At 41.6% G+C, this 18,067-nt stretch overlaps 1 protein-coding gene across 1 annotated transcript in view; it reads right to left on the minus strand.

The window, feature by feature from the left end:
- LOC110529113 (E3 ubiquitin-protein ligase NEURL1) overlaps nt 1–17,712 on the minus strand; it is a 60,534-nt gene extending 42,822 nt beyond the window's left edge. The window contains exons 1-3 of the mRNA XM_021611256.2: nt 17,336–17,712; nt 2,117–2,364; nt 1,080–1,401 (exon numbers count right to left, since the gene is read on the minus strand). Coding sequence (XP_021466931.2) covers nt 1,080–1,401; nt 2,117–2,364; nt 17,336–17,450 — 685 coding nt within the window. The 5' untranslated portion in view covers nt 17,451–17,712. The remainder of the gene's footprint in view (nt 1–1,079; nt 1,402–2,116; nt 2,365–17,335) is intronic.
- Nucleotides 17,713–18,067: the final 355 nt, after the last annotated feature.

Here is an 18,067-nt window from a genome sequence, read left to right on the forward strand (position 1 = left end):
ACTACAACGGGACTCATTGCAACATAACTGATTACTTGTAAAAACAACTCCACCAACCAACTTATTTGCCAGAATATACTCCTAATACCCTCTATTTCTGCTCTAAAAGCACTGTGATTATGTATACGATTGCATGAAGGAGCATACTGAATAGAGATGGCACTCAACCGTGATAATATTCTGTATATACTGAACAATTCAAAAACACCCATGCTGGTGTGCTCTACTGTATTAGAGAAAACCTTTTCTCAGGGCTTTGGATGAGCCTTAGCTAAGTGAGTCATTAACATCAGCAGTTCATGACTACAATAACCAAGCCTTCCTGTATTGATATCTGTGTAAGGAAGAGATTCTAGTGATGTAACAGATTTTAATTAAATGGCAGGGGCAGCAATGTTGGTCTAGAAGACCCCTCAGGCTCATCTCATTTTACTGCCAATGTTTGGCTATGGAGATTGCATGTCAGCAACGGGTGTGGCTGAAATAGCCTAATCCACTATTTTGTGTAGTGTACTTTCTCACAGCACTGTAGTTATTTTCAGTTTAAAAAATATATCAATTTTAATCAGTTGACCAGCTCTCAAACTGGGTAAATCTTTAGATACTGGTAAAAAAAAAACTTTACCTATACATTACAAAAATGTTCTTAAACTTTTCAAAATCTGTTGGATGGGAAACTTTTCCTGAATTAGTTTCAAGTGTTTGGGGTAAACCCATCAAACAGGGCATTTCAGAATAGAAGTTTTGTTTTCCAGTGGTTCTCAAATTCCATTGTGGTGGCATTTCCTTTATGCTAACAGTGTAACTACGCAACCTTTCTAATCTCTCTCCATCTTTTTTCCATTGGAGTATTTTGGAATGATGGTGTGTGGGAAAGGTAGAGCAGTAGTACAAAAGTAACATCACCAAACAACCAACCTCACGCAAACACACCCACCAGCACATACAATTTTAAACATTTAACCACCACTTGCTGTCATTAGTCAATTTGGGAAATTCATCAAAATGAATTGGAATAATATTTGGCAAGGAACGTCATTAACGCCCATAACACTTTCCCTTCTCCCTGTGAAACTTACCCAGTAGCTGGACCCCTCGTGTCAGGCCGTAGACATCTATGAGAGCCCAGAGTGTCTCAGAGGCATGGACCCCGCTGAAGAACAGCATGGGGCTGGAGCCATTGATGCGGTAAAATACACGACCCTTCTTGTCCACCCAGAAGGAGATGACATTACCCTCATTGGACAGCTCCTCGGGCAGGGCCTTGGCCCAGAAGCCATTCTGGGAGACCAGATCTGGGCAGGCATACTTGGGCAGGTTGTCTGGGTTGATGCGGGACGGGTCCTTGGAGGTGAAGCCCAGACGCAGGGCTCCGCTCCAGCAGCACTGCTTCTTAGTGATCTGGAGGGGAACAGGTAATGGGTTTGTACCATTTTTTATTTCTCCTTTATTTAACTAGGCAAGTCAGTTAAGAACAAATTATTATTTACAACGGCAGCCTAGGAACAGTGGGTTAACTGCCTTGTTCAGGGGCAGAACAACAGATTTTTACCTTGTCAGCTCGGGGATTTGATCTAGTAACCTTTCAGTTACTGGCCCAACACACTAACCACTAGGCTACCTGCCACCCCAATTTCATTTTGATGAAGGGAGTTAAGCTGGTGAATAACCTAAAGTCCATTCCATTAGTTGTGTTAACCTAAGATTTACCAAAATACATTATGGTTGGCCATATGTTAAAACTTTTACAAACCAAATGGTAAACAACAACACAAATAAACACATATTGTATGTCTGTTTATCATCAGACTGGATATTCTTGTCTTGTCTCATTTAAAACCTCTATTTACACTTCTTTCACCATGCAAGATAACAGTGGCTCACATGGCAATGCTTCCCCTGCTCTTTCACTTGAGACATAGATGGACTGATAGGTGAAGTGGAAACTTTGGCTAAGCTGTTTTGGCCCACACAGAATCAGGGGAATAATGAAGGCAAAACACACAGTGAGTGAGAGAGACAGACAAACAAATAAATGGAAAACAGTTAGGCTAAAAGAAAGGAAGGAAAAGACAGTGTGCTGATAACCATGGTCCACTGCCCAGTCTGTCCATACCTTGAGGCGGACCTGCTCGTACAGGGCAATGGACCGGTTGCTGAAGGTGATGGCATTGCAGAAGCTGGCCTGCCTCTTAACGGTCCTCTGGGCCACGTCCATGATGATCTGGGAGCCCTTGGCACTGGGGTGGAAGAGCAGGGGAAAAGAGGACAGGCTGCTCCCACACTGCAGGACGGGCAGACTTTGCTTGGTGGGCTTATGGTGATAGCGGTGGGATGTGGTGGGGAAGGGGCCACCCAGAGAATCTGAAAAGGAGGAAGCATAGGGGGAGTTACTGTAGATATACGGATCTACAAAGAACATTACTATGGCATCCACTGTTTAAATATGCACAAAGCCAATATAACAATGCATTAGAATCATTCACACAATCAATAAAAACTGCCTTTCCTCAATGTCGTGGCGATGACTGGGTGTACAGGTAACTGCCAAAATAAAGGAAACACCAACATAAAGTGTCTTAACATGGTGTTGGGCCACCACGAGCCAGAACAGCTTCAATGCACCTTGGCATAGATTCTACAAGTGTCTGGAACTCTATTGGAGGGATGCGACACCATTCGCACATGAGAAATTCCATAATTTGGTGTTTTGTTGATGATGGTTGAAAAACGGCCATAGCATATGGTTTACATCATTTTCATGCTCATTCTACCATTCAGTGACAACTCATGCCCTGTGGATGGGGGCATCATCATCCTATGGGGGCATAGCAATAGTAGCCAAAATGCCCTGTCCGGCATTTTTATACATTACCCTAAGCATGATGAGACGTTAATTGCTTAATTAACTCAGAAACCACACCTGTGTGGAAGCACCTGCTTTAAATATACAGTTTAAGTCAGAAGTTTACATACACTTAGGTTGGAGTCATTATAACTCGCTTTTCAAGCACCTCACAAATTTCTTGTTAACAAACTATAGTTTCGGCAAGTCGGTTAGGACATCTACTTTGTGCACGACACAAGTATTTGTTCTGACAATTGTTAACAGACAGATTATTTCACTTATAATTCACTGTATCACAATTCCAGTTGGTCAGAAGTTTACATACACTAAGTTGACTGTGCCTTTAAACAGCTTGGAAAAGGTGTACCTGAGGTGTACCTGTGGATGTATTTCAAGGCCTACCTTCAAACTCAGTGCCTCTTTGCTTGACATCATGGGAAAATCAAAAGAAATCAGCAAAAACCTCAGAAAAAAAAGTGTAGACCTTCACAAGTCTGGTTCATCCTTGGGAGCAATTTCCAAACGCCTGAAGGTACCACGTACAAACAATTGTACGCAAGTACAAACACCATGGGACCACGCAGCCATCATACCGCTCAGGAAGGAGACGCGTTCTGTCTCCTAGAGATGAACGTACTTTGGTGAGAAAAGTGCAAATCAATCCCAGAACAACAGCAAAGGACCTTGTGAAGATGCTGGAGGAAACAGGTACAAATGTATCTATATCCACAATAAAACGAGTCCAATATTGACATAACCTGAAAGGCTGCTCAGCAAGGAAGAAGCCACTGCTCCAAAACAGCCATTAAAAAGCCAGACTACGGATTGCAACTGCACATGGGGATAAAGATCATACTTTTTGGAGAAATGTCCTCTGGTCTGAAGAAACAAAAATAAAACTTTTTTGTTTTATTTTAATTTCTCTTTTATTTAACCAGGTAGGTAAGTTGAGAACAAGTTCTCATTTACAATTGTGACCATTCCAAAATAAAGCAAAGCAGTTCGACACATACAACAACACAAAAATAGAACTCTTTGGCCATAATGACTATTGTTATGTTTAAAGGAAATAGGGAGAGACTTGCAAGCCGATTAACACCATCCCAACCGTGAAGCACAGGGGTGGCAGCATCATGTTGTGGGGGTGCTTTGCTGCAGGAGGGACTGGTGCACTTCACAAAATAGATGGCATCATGAGGAAAGAAAATTATGTGGATATATTGAAGCAACATTCAGGAAGTTAAAGCTTGGTCACAAATGGGTCTTCCAAATGGAGAATGACCACAAGCATACTTCCAAAGTTGTGGCAAAATTGCTTAAGGACAACAAAGACAAGGTATTGGAGTGGCCATCACAAAGCCCTGACCTCAATCCTATAGAACATTTGGGGGCAGATCTGAAAAAGTGTGTGTGAGCAAGGAGGCCTACAAAAAGGAGGCCTAGAAACCTGACTCAGTTATACCAGCTCTGTCAGGAATGGGCCAAAATTGTGGAAGGCTACCCGAAACGTTGGACCCAAGTTAAACAACTTAAAGGCAATGCTACCAGATACTAATTGAATGTATGTACACTTCTGACCCACTGGGAATGTGATGAAATAAAATCTCTACTACTATTCTGACATTTAATATTCTTAAAATAAAGGGGTGATCCTAACTGACCTAAGACAGGGAATTTTTACTAGGATTAAATGTCAGGAATTGTGAAAAACTGAGTTTAAATGTATTTGGCTAAGGTGTATGTAAACTTCCGACTTGAACTGTACTTCATATCCCTCATTTCCATTATTACCTGTATGTTTCTTTAAGAACCATTTAACTCACTCTATTTTCAGAAATCCAACAACGAGTGCAAACAAAAAGATAGGTCTGTTAGTCATCTTGATTTTCTCCTTGGATGAAAATACATATTTTTTTTAACTAGGCAAGTCAGTTAAGAACAAATTCTTATTTACAGCGATGTCCTAGCAACAGTGGTTGCTATACATCAGAACAACAGATTTTTACCTTGTCAGCTCTGGGATTTGATCTAGCAACCATTTTGGTTACTGGCCCAATGCTCTAACCACTAGGCTACCTGCCAACCTGAGATAAGAGCTGCTTGGTAACCAGAGAGAAATTGTACAGCTGTGAAAAACTCACAAAATGAGGTAATATCAGTAATTGGTAAACTCCTGTCACACCATTCATTTTTTTGTTGTTCTACATTTTGCCAATTTGGCACTGGTTTATTCAGATCCCCATTAGCTTTTGCCGAAGCAGCACCTATTCTTCCTGGGGACCACACAAAAACAAAAAGGACAAGTAACAAAGCAAAACACTGATAGACAAGAACAGTTACACAAATTTAGCAAAAATACAATGATATTCAAACAATACAACTAAAGAATAAGGTGTATCATTTCAGTCTCTATTGTGCCACGAGATGTTTTATTGATTGTTTTAAGGTAATTTTGCTGTTTGCTTCAGTCATTGGAGATGGAAGGGAGTTCCGTGCAATTATGGCACTGTATAATACTGTGCGTTGCCGTGAATTCCTTTTGGATTTGGGACTGTGAAAAGACCCCTGGTGACATGTCTTATTGGGTAAGTATGGGTGTCTGAGCTGTATGTTATATGATTATGCAGACAATCTGGAATTTAACACAGTAATATTTCTAATGAAAACTAGAAGAGAAGCAGTTAATCTCTCATCAACACTCAACTAGGAAAGACTGGCATGTTGTTGATGTTACTTTTGTATGTGCAGTTAAGGGCAAGGCGTGCTGCTCTGTTTTGAGACAGCTGCAGCTTTGCTAGGTCTTTCTTTGCTGCTCTTGACATTATTACCAGACAGTAATCAAGATGGGACAAGACCAGAGCCTTAACAACTAGTACAGTTGATTTGTGTCAAAAATGCAGAATATATTTTTAGAACAGATATACCTCTCCCCAGCAACTTTATCAATAGGACTTGACCGTGATAATTGACCATACAATGTTATATCTAGGAGTTTAGCTTCCTCAGTTGGCTCAATGGTCACACCCTTTATGTACAACTGAAATAAACCTGTATTAGTCACATGCTTCATAAACAACAATGAATTGTTTACACACAGGCCCTTCCCAACAATGCAGATAAAAATAAATAATAGAAAAGTAAAACACGTAATAAAATAAATAATAAATACACAATGAGTAATGATAACTTAGTTATACACAGCGTACAAGTACCGAGTCGATGTTCAAGGTAAGAGGTAGTGTTAGTGTTTAAATACTGGAGAGTTGAGACCAAATCACGGACGCTGGACAGAGTGGATTTCAGTTGTAACAAAAGACAGTTTTAATGAGTCAAAGATATCTTGTCCCGCAGTTTTACGTGCACGGATCTAGTTCATATAACTCGGCAAGGAGTCAGGTGAAAAAGAGACCTTATACAACGGTTACATTCATTTTTATACATAGAATAAAGTAGGTGGAGTCTTGTCGTTTTGGTCTTCTGATTGGTCACAAAGGGTTGGAGGCGGGCCTTGCTCTAGCCAGAGCGGGCCCCATTGGTGCACAGCAAAAGTCCTTTGCTCTTGGGACCCGACCAGTAGAGGGGGATGAGATGTGTGTCAAGGAGATATTTGTGTGTCTGGAAATCTGATACAGGAGAGCAGAGGGGGTCGTGAAAGAAGAGAACAGAGGGGGTCAGTCTTATGGCTGGGTGTATGTGTTCTTGCGATGGAATGTCTTTGTTTATATGAGCTATGTGTATGAATATTTATATAACAGTAGATATGATACATATAAGTAGGAATAAAGTGGATAAAAAACAGTAGCAGCGGTGCATGTGATGAGTCAAAAAAGTTAGTTAAATAGTTAACCAAATAGCTACCTGGACTAACTATTTCTAAACAAATTATAAATACTCTCCTGACTCACCCAATGTGGCATGGATCTGTTTTTTTCTAAAATATTTCTATTTACTTCGGATCTGGAATCCCTCAACTGAAGCTAGCCAGCTAACTACCTAACAGCTATCAGTTAGCAAAACATTGCTAGCGGTCATCAGCTAACCTTTAGCTCGGAAAGCTCTCGTCAGTTCGAACAATGTGACTCAAACAAAAGCATAACAAACCTATTTCTCTCCATATCCCCAGATTCATACCACAAACTCCGAACATTTTCATCTGGATCTTCAAAACTAGCTAACCGCAATCCCGGGTGACCACTCCTGGCTAGCATTTCCATCCCAGAGCAAGCACCAATTAGCCTGAAGCTAGCCCGGACAGGACTCCTGTGCTACCACCGAAGCCCACTCCTGGGCTACAACATCCGGACCCCTTCTACTGCCGGTACGGGGCACGGAACGCCGCCAATTCTCTACGACTGGAATACCGACATAATGTGCCCGAGGATTCCAACAGGCCCCTCAGGCGCAATGTCCGCTGAAGGCCCATTCTGCTAACCTGCTAGGCCTTCTAGCTACCTAGAGCTACTTGGAACCCTACTAACTCCACTGCTGGTCTATCAACGTCACCGCACGAAGAGGCAAAAACAGACTTACCCCCATCACGACGTCCCCCAAAGGCTAACTTGCTTAGCCCGGTCTACTAACTGCTAGCTTGCCTGCCCCGGTCTGCTAACTGCTAGCCCCTGCTAACTGCTTGCTTGCTAACCCGGTCTGCTAACTGCTAGCTTGTTTAGCCCCGGTCTGCTAACTGCTAGCTTGTTTAGCCCCGGTCTACTAACTGTTAGCATCAGCCTGCTAACTATCTGAATCGCCATGTTCCCAGTCAGCCCAACCACTCACTGGACCCATATGTTCACTTGGCTACGCATGCCTCTCTCTAATATCAATAAGCCTCGTCCATTCCTATCCTGGTTAGTGATTAGTGTCTTATTTCACTGTAGAGCCTCTAGCCCTGCTCAATATGCCTTAACCAACCATGTTGTTCCGCCTCCTACATAAGCGATGGCAACACCTGGTTTAAACGTCTCTAGAGACTATATCTCTCTCATCATTACTCAATGCCTAGGTTTACCTCCAATGTACTCAAATCCTACCTTACCTTTGTCTGTACACTATGCCTTGAATCTATGCTATCGTGCCCAGAAACCTGATCCTTTTACTCTCTGTTCCGAACATGCTAGACGGCCAGTTTGTATAGCATTTAGCCGTACCCATATCCTACTTCTCCTCTGTTCCTCTGGACATGTAGAGGTTAATCCTGGTCCTGCAGTGCCTAGCTCCACTCCCACTCCGCAGGTGCTCTCATTTGTTGACTTCTGTAACCGTAAAAGCCTTGGTTTCATGCATGTTAACATTAGAAGCCTACTCCCTAAGTTTGTTTTACTCACTGCTTTAGCACACTCTGCCAACCCGGATGTCTTAGCCGTGTCTGAATCCTGGCTTAGGAAAACCACCAAAAACCCTGAAATCTCCATCGCTAACTATAACATTTTCCGTCAAGATAGAACTGCCAAAGAGGGCAGTGTTGCAATCTACTGCAAAGATAGCCTGCAGAGTTCTGTATTACTATCCAAGTGTGTACCCAAACAATTAGAGCTTCTACTTCTAAAAATTCACAAATTCCAGAAACAAGTCTCTCACTGTTGCTGCTTGCTATAGACCTCCCTCTGCCCCCAGCTGAGCCCTCGATACCATATGTGAATTTATTGACCCCCATCTATCTTCTGAGCTCGTGCTACTAGGTGTCCTAAACTGGGACATGCTTCACACCCTGGCCATCCTACAATCCAAGCTTGATGCCCTCAATCTCACACAAATGATCAATGAACCTACCAGGTACAACTCCAAATCTGTAAACACGGGCACCCTCATAGATGTCATCCGAACTAACTCGCCCTCCAAATACACCTCTGCTGTTTTCAGTCAAGATCTCAACGATCACTGCCTCATTGCCTGCATCCGTAATGGGTCTGCGACCAAACGACCAACCCTCATCACTGTCAAACTAAAACACTTCTGCGAGCAAGCCTTTCTAATTGACCTGGCCGGGGTACCCTGGAATGACATTGATCTCGTCCCGTCAGTAGATGCCTGGCTATTCTTTAAAAGTGCCTTCCTCACCATCTTAAATAAGCATGCCCCGTTCAAAAAATGTAGAACTAGGAATAGATATAGTCCTTGGTTCACTCCAGACCTGTCTGACATTGACCAGCACAAAAACATCCTGTGGCGTTCTGTATTAGTATCGAATAGCCCCCGTGATATGCAACTTTTCAGGGAAGTTAGGAACAAATATACACAGGCAGTTAGGAAAGCTAAGGCTAGCTTTTTCAAACAGAAATTTGCATCCTTTAGTACTAACTCAAAAAAGTTCTGGGACACTGTAAAGTCCATGGAGAATAAGAGCACCTCCTCACAGCTGACCACTGCTCTGAGGCTAGGAAACACTGTCACCACCGATAAATCCACTATAATTGAGAATTTCAATAAGCATTTCTCTGCGGCTGGCCATACTTTCCTCCTGGCTACCCCTACCCCGGTCAACTGACCGGCACCCTCCACAGCAACCCGCCAAAGCCCGCACAATTTCTCCTTTACCCAAATCCAGATAGCTGGTGTTCTGAAAGAGCTGCAAAATCTGGACCCCTACAAATCAGCCGGGCTAGACAATCTGGACCCTCTCTTTCTAAAATTATCTGCCGAAATTGTTGCAAACCCTATTACTAGCCTGTTCAACCTCTCTTTCATATCGTCTGAGATTCCCAAAGATTGGAAAGCTGCCGCGGTCATCACCCTCTTCAATGGGGGTGACAAACAGCTTCAGGCCTATATCTATCCTACCTTGTCTTTCTAAGGTCTTCGAAAGCCAAGTTAACAAACAGATTACCAACCATTTCGAACCCCCCGTACCTTCTCCACTATGCAATCTGGTTTCAGAGCTGGTCATGGGTGCACCTGAGCCACGCTCAAGGTCCTAAACGACATCATAACCGCCATCGATAAGAGACATTACTGTGCAGCCGTATTCATCGTCCTGGCCAAGGTTTTCGACTCTGTCAATTACCACATTCTAATTGGCAAATTCAACAGCCTTTGTTTCTCAAATGATTTCCTTGCCTGGTTTACCACCTACTTCTCTGATAGAGTTCAGTGTGTCAAATTGTTGTCCGGACCTCTGGCAGTCTCTATGGGGGTGCCACAGTGTTCAATTCTTGGGCCGACTCTCTTCTCTGTATACATCAATGATGTTGCTCTTGCTGCTGGTGATTCTCTGGTACACCTCTACGCAGACGACACCATTCTGTATACTTCTGGCCCCTCTTTGGACACTGTGTTAACTAACCTCCAGACGAGCTTCAATGCCATACAACTCTCCTTCCGTGGCCTCCAACTGCTCTTAAATGCATGTAAAACTAACTACAAATATCTAGGTGTCTGGTTAGACTGTAAACTATCTTTCCAGACTCACATTAAGCATCTCCAATCCAAAATTAAATCTAGAATTGGCTTCCTATATCGCAACAAAGCATCCTTCACTCATGCTGCCAAACATACCCTCGTAAAACTGACCATCCTAAAGATCCTCGACTTCGGTGATGTCATCTATAAAATAGCCTCCAACACTCTACTCAACAAACTGGATGCAGTCTATCACAGTGCCATCCATTTGTCACCAAAGCCCCATACACTACCCACCATTGCGACCTGTACGCTCTCATTGGTTGGCCCTCGCTTCATACTCATCGCTAAACCCACTGGCTACAGGTTATCTACAAGTCTCTGCTAGGTAAAGCCCCACCTTATCTCAGCTCAACGGTCACCATAGCAGCACCCACTCGTAGCATGCGCTCCAGCAGGTATATCTCACTGGTCACCCACAAAGCCAATTCCTCCTTTGGTCGTCTTTCCTTCCAGTTCTCTGCTGCCAATGACTGGAAAGAACTGCAAAAATCTCTGAAGCTGGAGACTCATATCTCCCGCACTAGCTTTAAGCACCAGCTGTCAGAGCAGGTCACAGATCATTGCACCTGTACACAGCCCATCTATAAACAGCCCATCTATCTACCTACCTCATCTCCATACAGTATTTATTTATTTATCTTGCTCCTTTGCACCCCAGTATCTCTACTTGCACATTCATCTTCTGCACATCTACCATTCCAGTGTGTAATTGCTATATTGTAATAACTTCGCCACCATGGCCTATTTATTGCCTTAACTCCCTTAACTTACCTCATTTGCACTCACTGTATATATACTTTTTGTTTTATTTTGTTCTACTGTATTATTGACTATGTTTTATTTATTCCATGTGTAACTCTGTGTTGCTGTATGTGTCGAATTGCTATGCTTTATCTTGGCCAGGTCACAGTTGCAAATGAGAACTTGTTCTCAACTAGCCTTCCTGGTTAAATAAAGGCGAAATAAAAAATATAATATTTTTTAACGGTCTTATTGTTTGGGGGTAGAAGCTGTTCAGGGTCCTGTTGGTTATAGCCTTGGTGCCTCGGTACCGTTTGCAGTGTAGTAGCAGAGAGACCAGTGCTGCATGGAGATTGACGCTGCAATGGATAGCTGTTTTACGGGCTCCTGACCAATTTTGCTATTTTGTTAATTTATTTTTTGTACACAATGTTTCTGCCATTGTTTCCTATGACCAAAAATAGCTTATGGACGATAACCATTGAGGTTCAGATTTTAGCTACATTTTGAACCAAATACAATGCTTTTAGTATTACATTTTAGTCATTGAGCAAATGCTCTTATCCAGAGCAACTTACAGCAGTGAGTGCATACATTTTCATACAGGTCCCCTGTGGGAAGTGAACCAACAACCCTGGCATTGCAAACACCATGCTCTACCAACTGAGCTCCATGGGACCAGTGACAAAATATCTCAATTTAATCCATTTTTTATCCAGGCTGAAACACAACAAAATGTGGAAAAAGTCGAGGGGTGTGAATACTTTATGAAGGCACCCTATTTAAGTCCAGTTTATTATTAATCACAGATTCTGATACTGATAACTCCTTATTTAGAATTTCAGTGAGCTCATTGGCTTTTGGTGCTGACATGTAGAGTGTGGAATCATCCACATACAGTGATTCTTGCTTTGTGTAAGACAAGTGGCAAATCATTTGTCATAATTGAGAAGAGGAACAGCCCAAGCCAACTGCCTTGAGTGACACCGCACTGTACATATCTGATGTTAGAGAAGCTTCCATTGAATAACCCTCTCTGGGATCTATTGGATAAATAACTCTCCAACCATGTGATGGCAGGTTATTTAAATCCAAAGCAAGTGAGTTTTTTCAATAACAGTTTATGATCAATAATATCAAAAGCTGCACTGAAATCTAACAGTACAGCTAAAACGATCACCTTATTATGCATTTATTTTAAGCAATCATCAGTCATCTAAGTCAGTGACCTTCTCTGTATGCATGCTGAAAGTCAGTAGTTAACTTGTTCTGTGAAAATAGCATTGTATTTGGCCCAACACAATTCTCTCCATCAGTTTACTAAGAACAGGCAGCAAATTGATTGGATGACTGTTGGTGACAGTAAAGGGTGCTTTACTATTTTTCGGGAGTGGAATTACTTTAGCTTCCTTCCTTCCACAAACACACACACACACACACACACACACACACACACACACACACACACACACACACACACACACACACACACACACACACACACACACACACACACACACACACACACACACACACACACACACACACACACACACCTTTAGGCTTTGGTTAAAGATATAGCACTGGTTTGATCATGAGTCTTGAATATATGTATATGCATTTATATTGAATATAGCAACAATATATAAAGTGGGGTCCACAATTATTGACACCCTTGATAAAGATGAGCAATAATCGACTGTCTGAAATAAATAATTCAAATACTGAGCTATATTGTATGCTACATTTTTTGGGGGAAATTATATTTTATACTAATACAATTGCTCAGAGAAAGAGATTTTGTTTATCAAGTAACCATTTTTTTCTCAAAAAGGTAGGTGTCAAAGGTATTGACACCCTAAAGATTCTTATAAATCAAGTAGTCAAAAGTTCAGTATTTGATCCCATATTCCTAGCATGCAATGATTACAGCAGTGTCTCCCGACCCCTCCTGTCTCAGCCTCCACTAATAGTTTATGTGTCGGGGGCTAGGGTCAGTCTGCTATATCTGGAGTATTTCTCTTGTTTTATCCGGTGTCCTGTGTGAATTTAAGTATGCTCCTGCTAATTCTCTCTCTTTCTCTTTCTCTTGGAGGACCTGAGCTCTAGGACCATGCCTCAGGACTACCTGGCCTGATGACTCCTTGCTGTCCCCAGTCCACCTGGTCGTGCTGCTGCTCCAGTTTCAACTGTTCTGCCTGCAGCTATGGAACCCTGACCTGTTCACCGGACGTGCTACCTTGTCCCGGACCTGCTGTTTTCGACTCTCTCTTTCTACCGCACCTGCTGTCTCTAACTCTGAATGATCGGCTATGAAAAGCCAACTGACATTTACTGCTAAGCTGCTGACCTGTTGCACCCTCTACAACCACTGTGATTATTATTATTTGACCCTGCTAGTCATCTATGAACGTTTGAACATCTTGGCCATGTTTTGTTATCATCGCCACCCGGCAGAAGAGGTCAGAAGAGGAGTGGCCACCCCTCAGAGCCTGGTTCCTCTTGGTTTCTTCCTAGGTTCCTGACATTCTAGGGAGTTTTTCCTAGCCACCGTGCTTCTACATCTGCATTGCTTGCTGTTTGGGGTTTTAGGCTGGGTTTGTGACATCGGCTGATGTAAAAAGGGCTTTATAAATACATTTGATTGATTGACTCTACAAACTTGTTGGATGCATTTGCAGTTAGTTTTGGTTGTGTGTTTTGGTTAGTTTAGTTTTGGTTGTGTGCCCAATAGAAATTAATGGTAAATAATGTATTGTGTCATTTTGGAGTCACTTTTATTGCAAATAAGAATATAATATGTTTCTAAACACTTCTACATGTGGATGTGGATGTGAATGCTACCATGATTACGGAAAATGCTGAATGAATGGTGAATAATAATGAGTGAGAAAGTTAAAGAGAGTCAAAGAATAGCATAACACGAAAAAAAACAACTACAAAGCTACTTTGGGATGTATCTGACTTGTAGTAAATACCAAAGAATGAATCATGGGTAATAGCCAGCTCCTACACATACATTCTTCAATGCAGCTCTAATTGACTCCAAATCTACTGTTCTCACATCTGCCTTTTTGTAGACTGAGAAGGCGTGGGTTGTGCCACTGTATGCGCAAAAAATCAACAGTTAGGCTATTCCCCTAATCTCCTTTTCCCCATTCACATTTTCACATCTCCCTTCAAAGCAATACAACAACGCCAAGGACATTGAGTTGTCAGGAAGATATTTCTGGTGAGATCATCTCAAATAATGACTTATTCAACAGACAATTGTGTGGGAATGAGGCATATGTACCAAATGTTGTTTTATGACTTGCACTTAGCCGATTGTCAAATTAACAGTCACAAATAATATTTTATAATATATAATAATATGAAGATAATATCACAAATACCTGTTCTTTACAAACCTACAGTATAAACCAGCAGAGGTTTGGGAGCAGGTCAACACTGGCCTGTCACCAGGTCACTGCACTAAAAATCAAAAGGTCTAAGGATCAACAACTAGAGGAGCACATTCGCCTAATTAAGAGGGGTGTGTGTGTGTGTGTGTGCGTGTGTGTGTGTGTGAGAGGGAGAGTATCCCTAGTCTAATTTCTTAGGGATAGAAAGTTATTATTGCTCCTGACCTATAGGGGTCAAGAGCTTTTCAGTGTACCCAGGAGACATTTCAATTAGGCAGCTTATATTGGCAACAGAGAATCATGGGCCTTCTGCGAGTGCAGTCACTTCAATTTCAAGACAGAAATATTCTGCAAGGTAAACAGTCTCATATCCATCCATGGATGTACATATAGCATCATTTGAATAACACATTTTGACCAGGAAATTAACCAAAGATAAAGCAGCACAGAATTTGAGTTATTTTCTCCATTGTTGAAACTCTTTTAGATTGTGGCTGCCAAGAGAACTCCAACGAATTGTTCAGGCTGAACTGGCATAGGAAAAGTACAGCCTATTTGTCAGAGTATACACTACTGACTTGAGGTATTCACGTCTGTCCCTGGGCTACATAAAAATGATGAATGGTTCTCTATGTACAACAATGGTCCTAAATTAAGTCATAATAAATCAAGTAACCATATTTTATTCATCATGTCAGATTGTTTGATGGCAACATAAAAGGGTGTATTGTATTCAACCACTGGCCAAGCAAATGATAATGCATGACATGCCAGAACATACAAAACAAACACTTTTGGTTGACTCAAGGTCCAAAATTAGTTTACAAAAGACCTATCAAATGCCAAATGCATTTTGCTTGTTGCTACTACTGCTGCCACATTGATAGAGTTGAATTCTTTATGCTTATTTACCTTCAGCATTACATTGGATTGTCTGAGAAGGTCAGTGCCTACCTCCTCAACTGCACAGAGGTTCTCTGGGCATGTCTTGAGAGCAATGCAACCAGACAGAGACGTCAAGCATAACATTGAGCAGAGACTGGGCATGATAAAGAGAAGTGCCACGACAAGCATCATGCACTCAGGTTAAGGAAGGGGAATATTGCTCAGAGCTCAATCGTCATTGATTGGTCAGGGCAACCAAACAGTGAAGACTGGATAGACAGAGCCAGAGACTGCCATAGGCAGTCACACCTGGCCCGCTGCCCCGCTCTGGAGTCTTTTTTCCAGACTTGACATTACGTAAACATCAGGGCTCAGTGACCTGCTAATGTGGGACAACAGCTCAGAGGCAGCAGCCCTGGAGAGCACAGGGCAAGTGTGTTACAGCAGCTTGGTTGTCACACTGTGTCATCTCTGAAAGGGACAGGTGGAGGTTGGCCCTAACCACTGATCTAATGTCAGTTTTACATTGGACCTGCTGATGGTCAAGGTTTAGCTGGGTTTAAGTAAGATGTTCCTAGATCTGACTCTAAGGGCATCTGGCTGCCTGACTGGGAAGCCTAGGGTGTGTACTACCCTGGTTGTCACAACTATAATTTCACATTTCTAATAGACCTCTCCTACCTGTGAGGTATAATGTAAACTATAAACTTAGTGGTTTGAGCCCTGAATGCTGATTGGCTGACAGTTGTGGTATACCACAGGTATGACAACACATTTATTTGTACTGCTCTAATTACGTTGGTAACCAGTTTATGATAGCAATAAGGCACCTTGGGGGTTTGTGATATGGCCAATATACCATGGCTTAGCGCTGTGTCCAGGCACTCCGCGTTGCGCCTAAGAACAGCCCTGAGCCGTGGTATATTGGCCATATACACCACACCCTCTCGGGCCTTATTGCTTAAGTATATCATATACTGTACATTGCACACAATCTCTGTATCATTGCATAGCCAGGAAAAATGGATTGCATAGCTAGGAAAGCGGTTTGTGACGTTCACCAAGATGGTGCCAATAGACACCTTGTTTCAGGCTCTTTTACAAGCATTTGGCTACACCCGCAATAACATCTGATAAATATGTGTATGTGACCAATACAATATGAATGTTTATACAAGTTTAGAACCTCTTATTATAGCCTCATCATAGAGATCTATCTGACAAGGGACAAAAAGGGACAAAAAAACAAATACAATGTATTACACTATGAGGCTGTCATTGTAAATAAGAATTTGTTCTTGACTGACTTGCCTAGTTAAAATAAAAAAATGTAATAATCAGAGTAGAAGTGCAGACTATATGCATTAATTTAGAGTAATTTAACATTACTAATTAGATTAGTTATGTCATTGCATATGGTCTTGTGGAGTGTCAGACAACTGATTGGACACTTGGGCAGTCAATGAGGCACACTGTTTACAAATACTAGGCAAGGTAAACGATTTAAATAATAATAATTAAGGAACACCATTTCTCCACATTGATAACTTCAAAATCCAGTTATATTCAAAGTCCAGTTATTTGGCTCAATCATCCCAGATATACTTAAAACTTAATTGTAATCTGAAGAAAATATGTAGCAAATAAAAAAAATAAGAGATATAAATACCATCAGCCAATTTGCAACTATGCAAGTACGAAGTTAATTCTTGAACATTCACGTTGCTGCACATAACAGAATATTGCATTGCTATAATTGTGTTTGAACGTTAGCATGCATCTAACATAAAAAAAGCACACAAGTCATAGCTAGAGCATTCATAATACTTTAACTAATTTTCTTGCTGACTCATTTCTTTCTGTGAGGGATAAACTGACACTTAATCAATTTAGAATCATCCTCAAATGATGCAATTTTTGACTCTAGGTTTACATTGTACATTTACATTGTACATCAGCAACGTTTTTATTATTGCTAAATATACGCAATCAATAATCGAATATAGGCTACCCCCCCCCCCCCCCCCCCCCCCCCAAAAAAAAAGTAAAATATCCTTACCGTACAAGGTATGTCTTGTTATCTGACCTCCCATGTTTAAATACAAGGTGAGTTCCTCTTCTCTGGTTTTGTTAGATAAAATATTCACAGACATGCGCTCCTTGGCTGTCAACATAACATAATCAGATAATCACGATTTCGTTCTCTCCAAACACCGTTTACCCTCAGTGTAGTTAGTGGCTGTCCAAGGCTATTTACATTGGACCGCGGCAGATAGGCTACAAAGCAGTCCCACACGCAGCGCAGAATAACGTTGAAATTAACATAAAATGTGGAGGTGGAGCTTCAAGAATAACAATTAACACTGTCGATACTACCGAGGAAGGTGCCTTCCAACTTTTCTCCTTTTGAAGTCGACAATAGCCTACGTGACCGCATTTTTCGGTAAACAAGCCTAGCGCGCCCAAAACCAGTATGCACTGAGAGGAAACCAGCTATAGGAAATCTGAACGGTGTACATAGTTTTGCCAATGCAGGGAAATTCCACCAATTTACTTGTAGCTACTTTAGGATGCATTTACACAGGCAGCCAAATTATGCATTTATTTTTTCACTAATTGGACTTTGAAAAAATCTGATATGATTGGTCAAAAGACAAATTAGTGGAAACAATATCAGAATTGGGCTGCCTGTGTAAACACAGCTTAAGTTTAATAGCTAAAATCATCTGCAATCTACACTATATATACAAAATATGTGGACACCCCTTCAATTTAGTGGATTTGGCTTTTT

Source organism: Oncorhynchus mykiss, chromosome 1, assembly GCF_013265735.2.
Source record: "Oncorhynchus mykiss isolate Arlee chromosome 1, USDA_OmykA_1.1, whole genome shotgun sequence".
Taxonomy (NCBI): domain Eukaryota; kingdom Metazoa; phylum Chordata; class Actinopteri; order Salmoniformes; family Salmonidae; genus Oncorhynchus; species Oncorhynchus mykiss.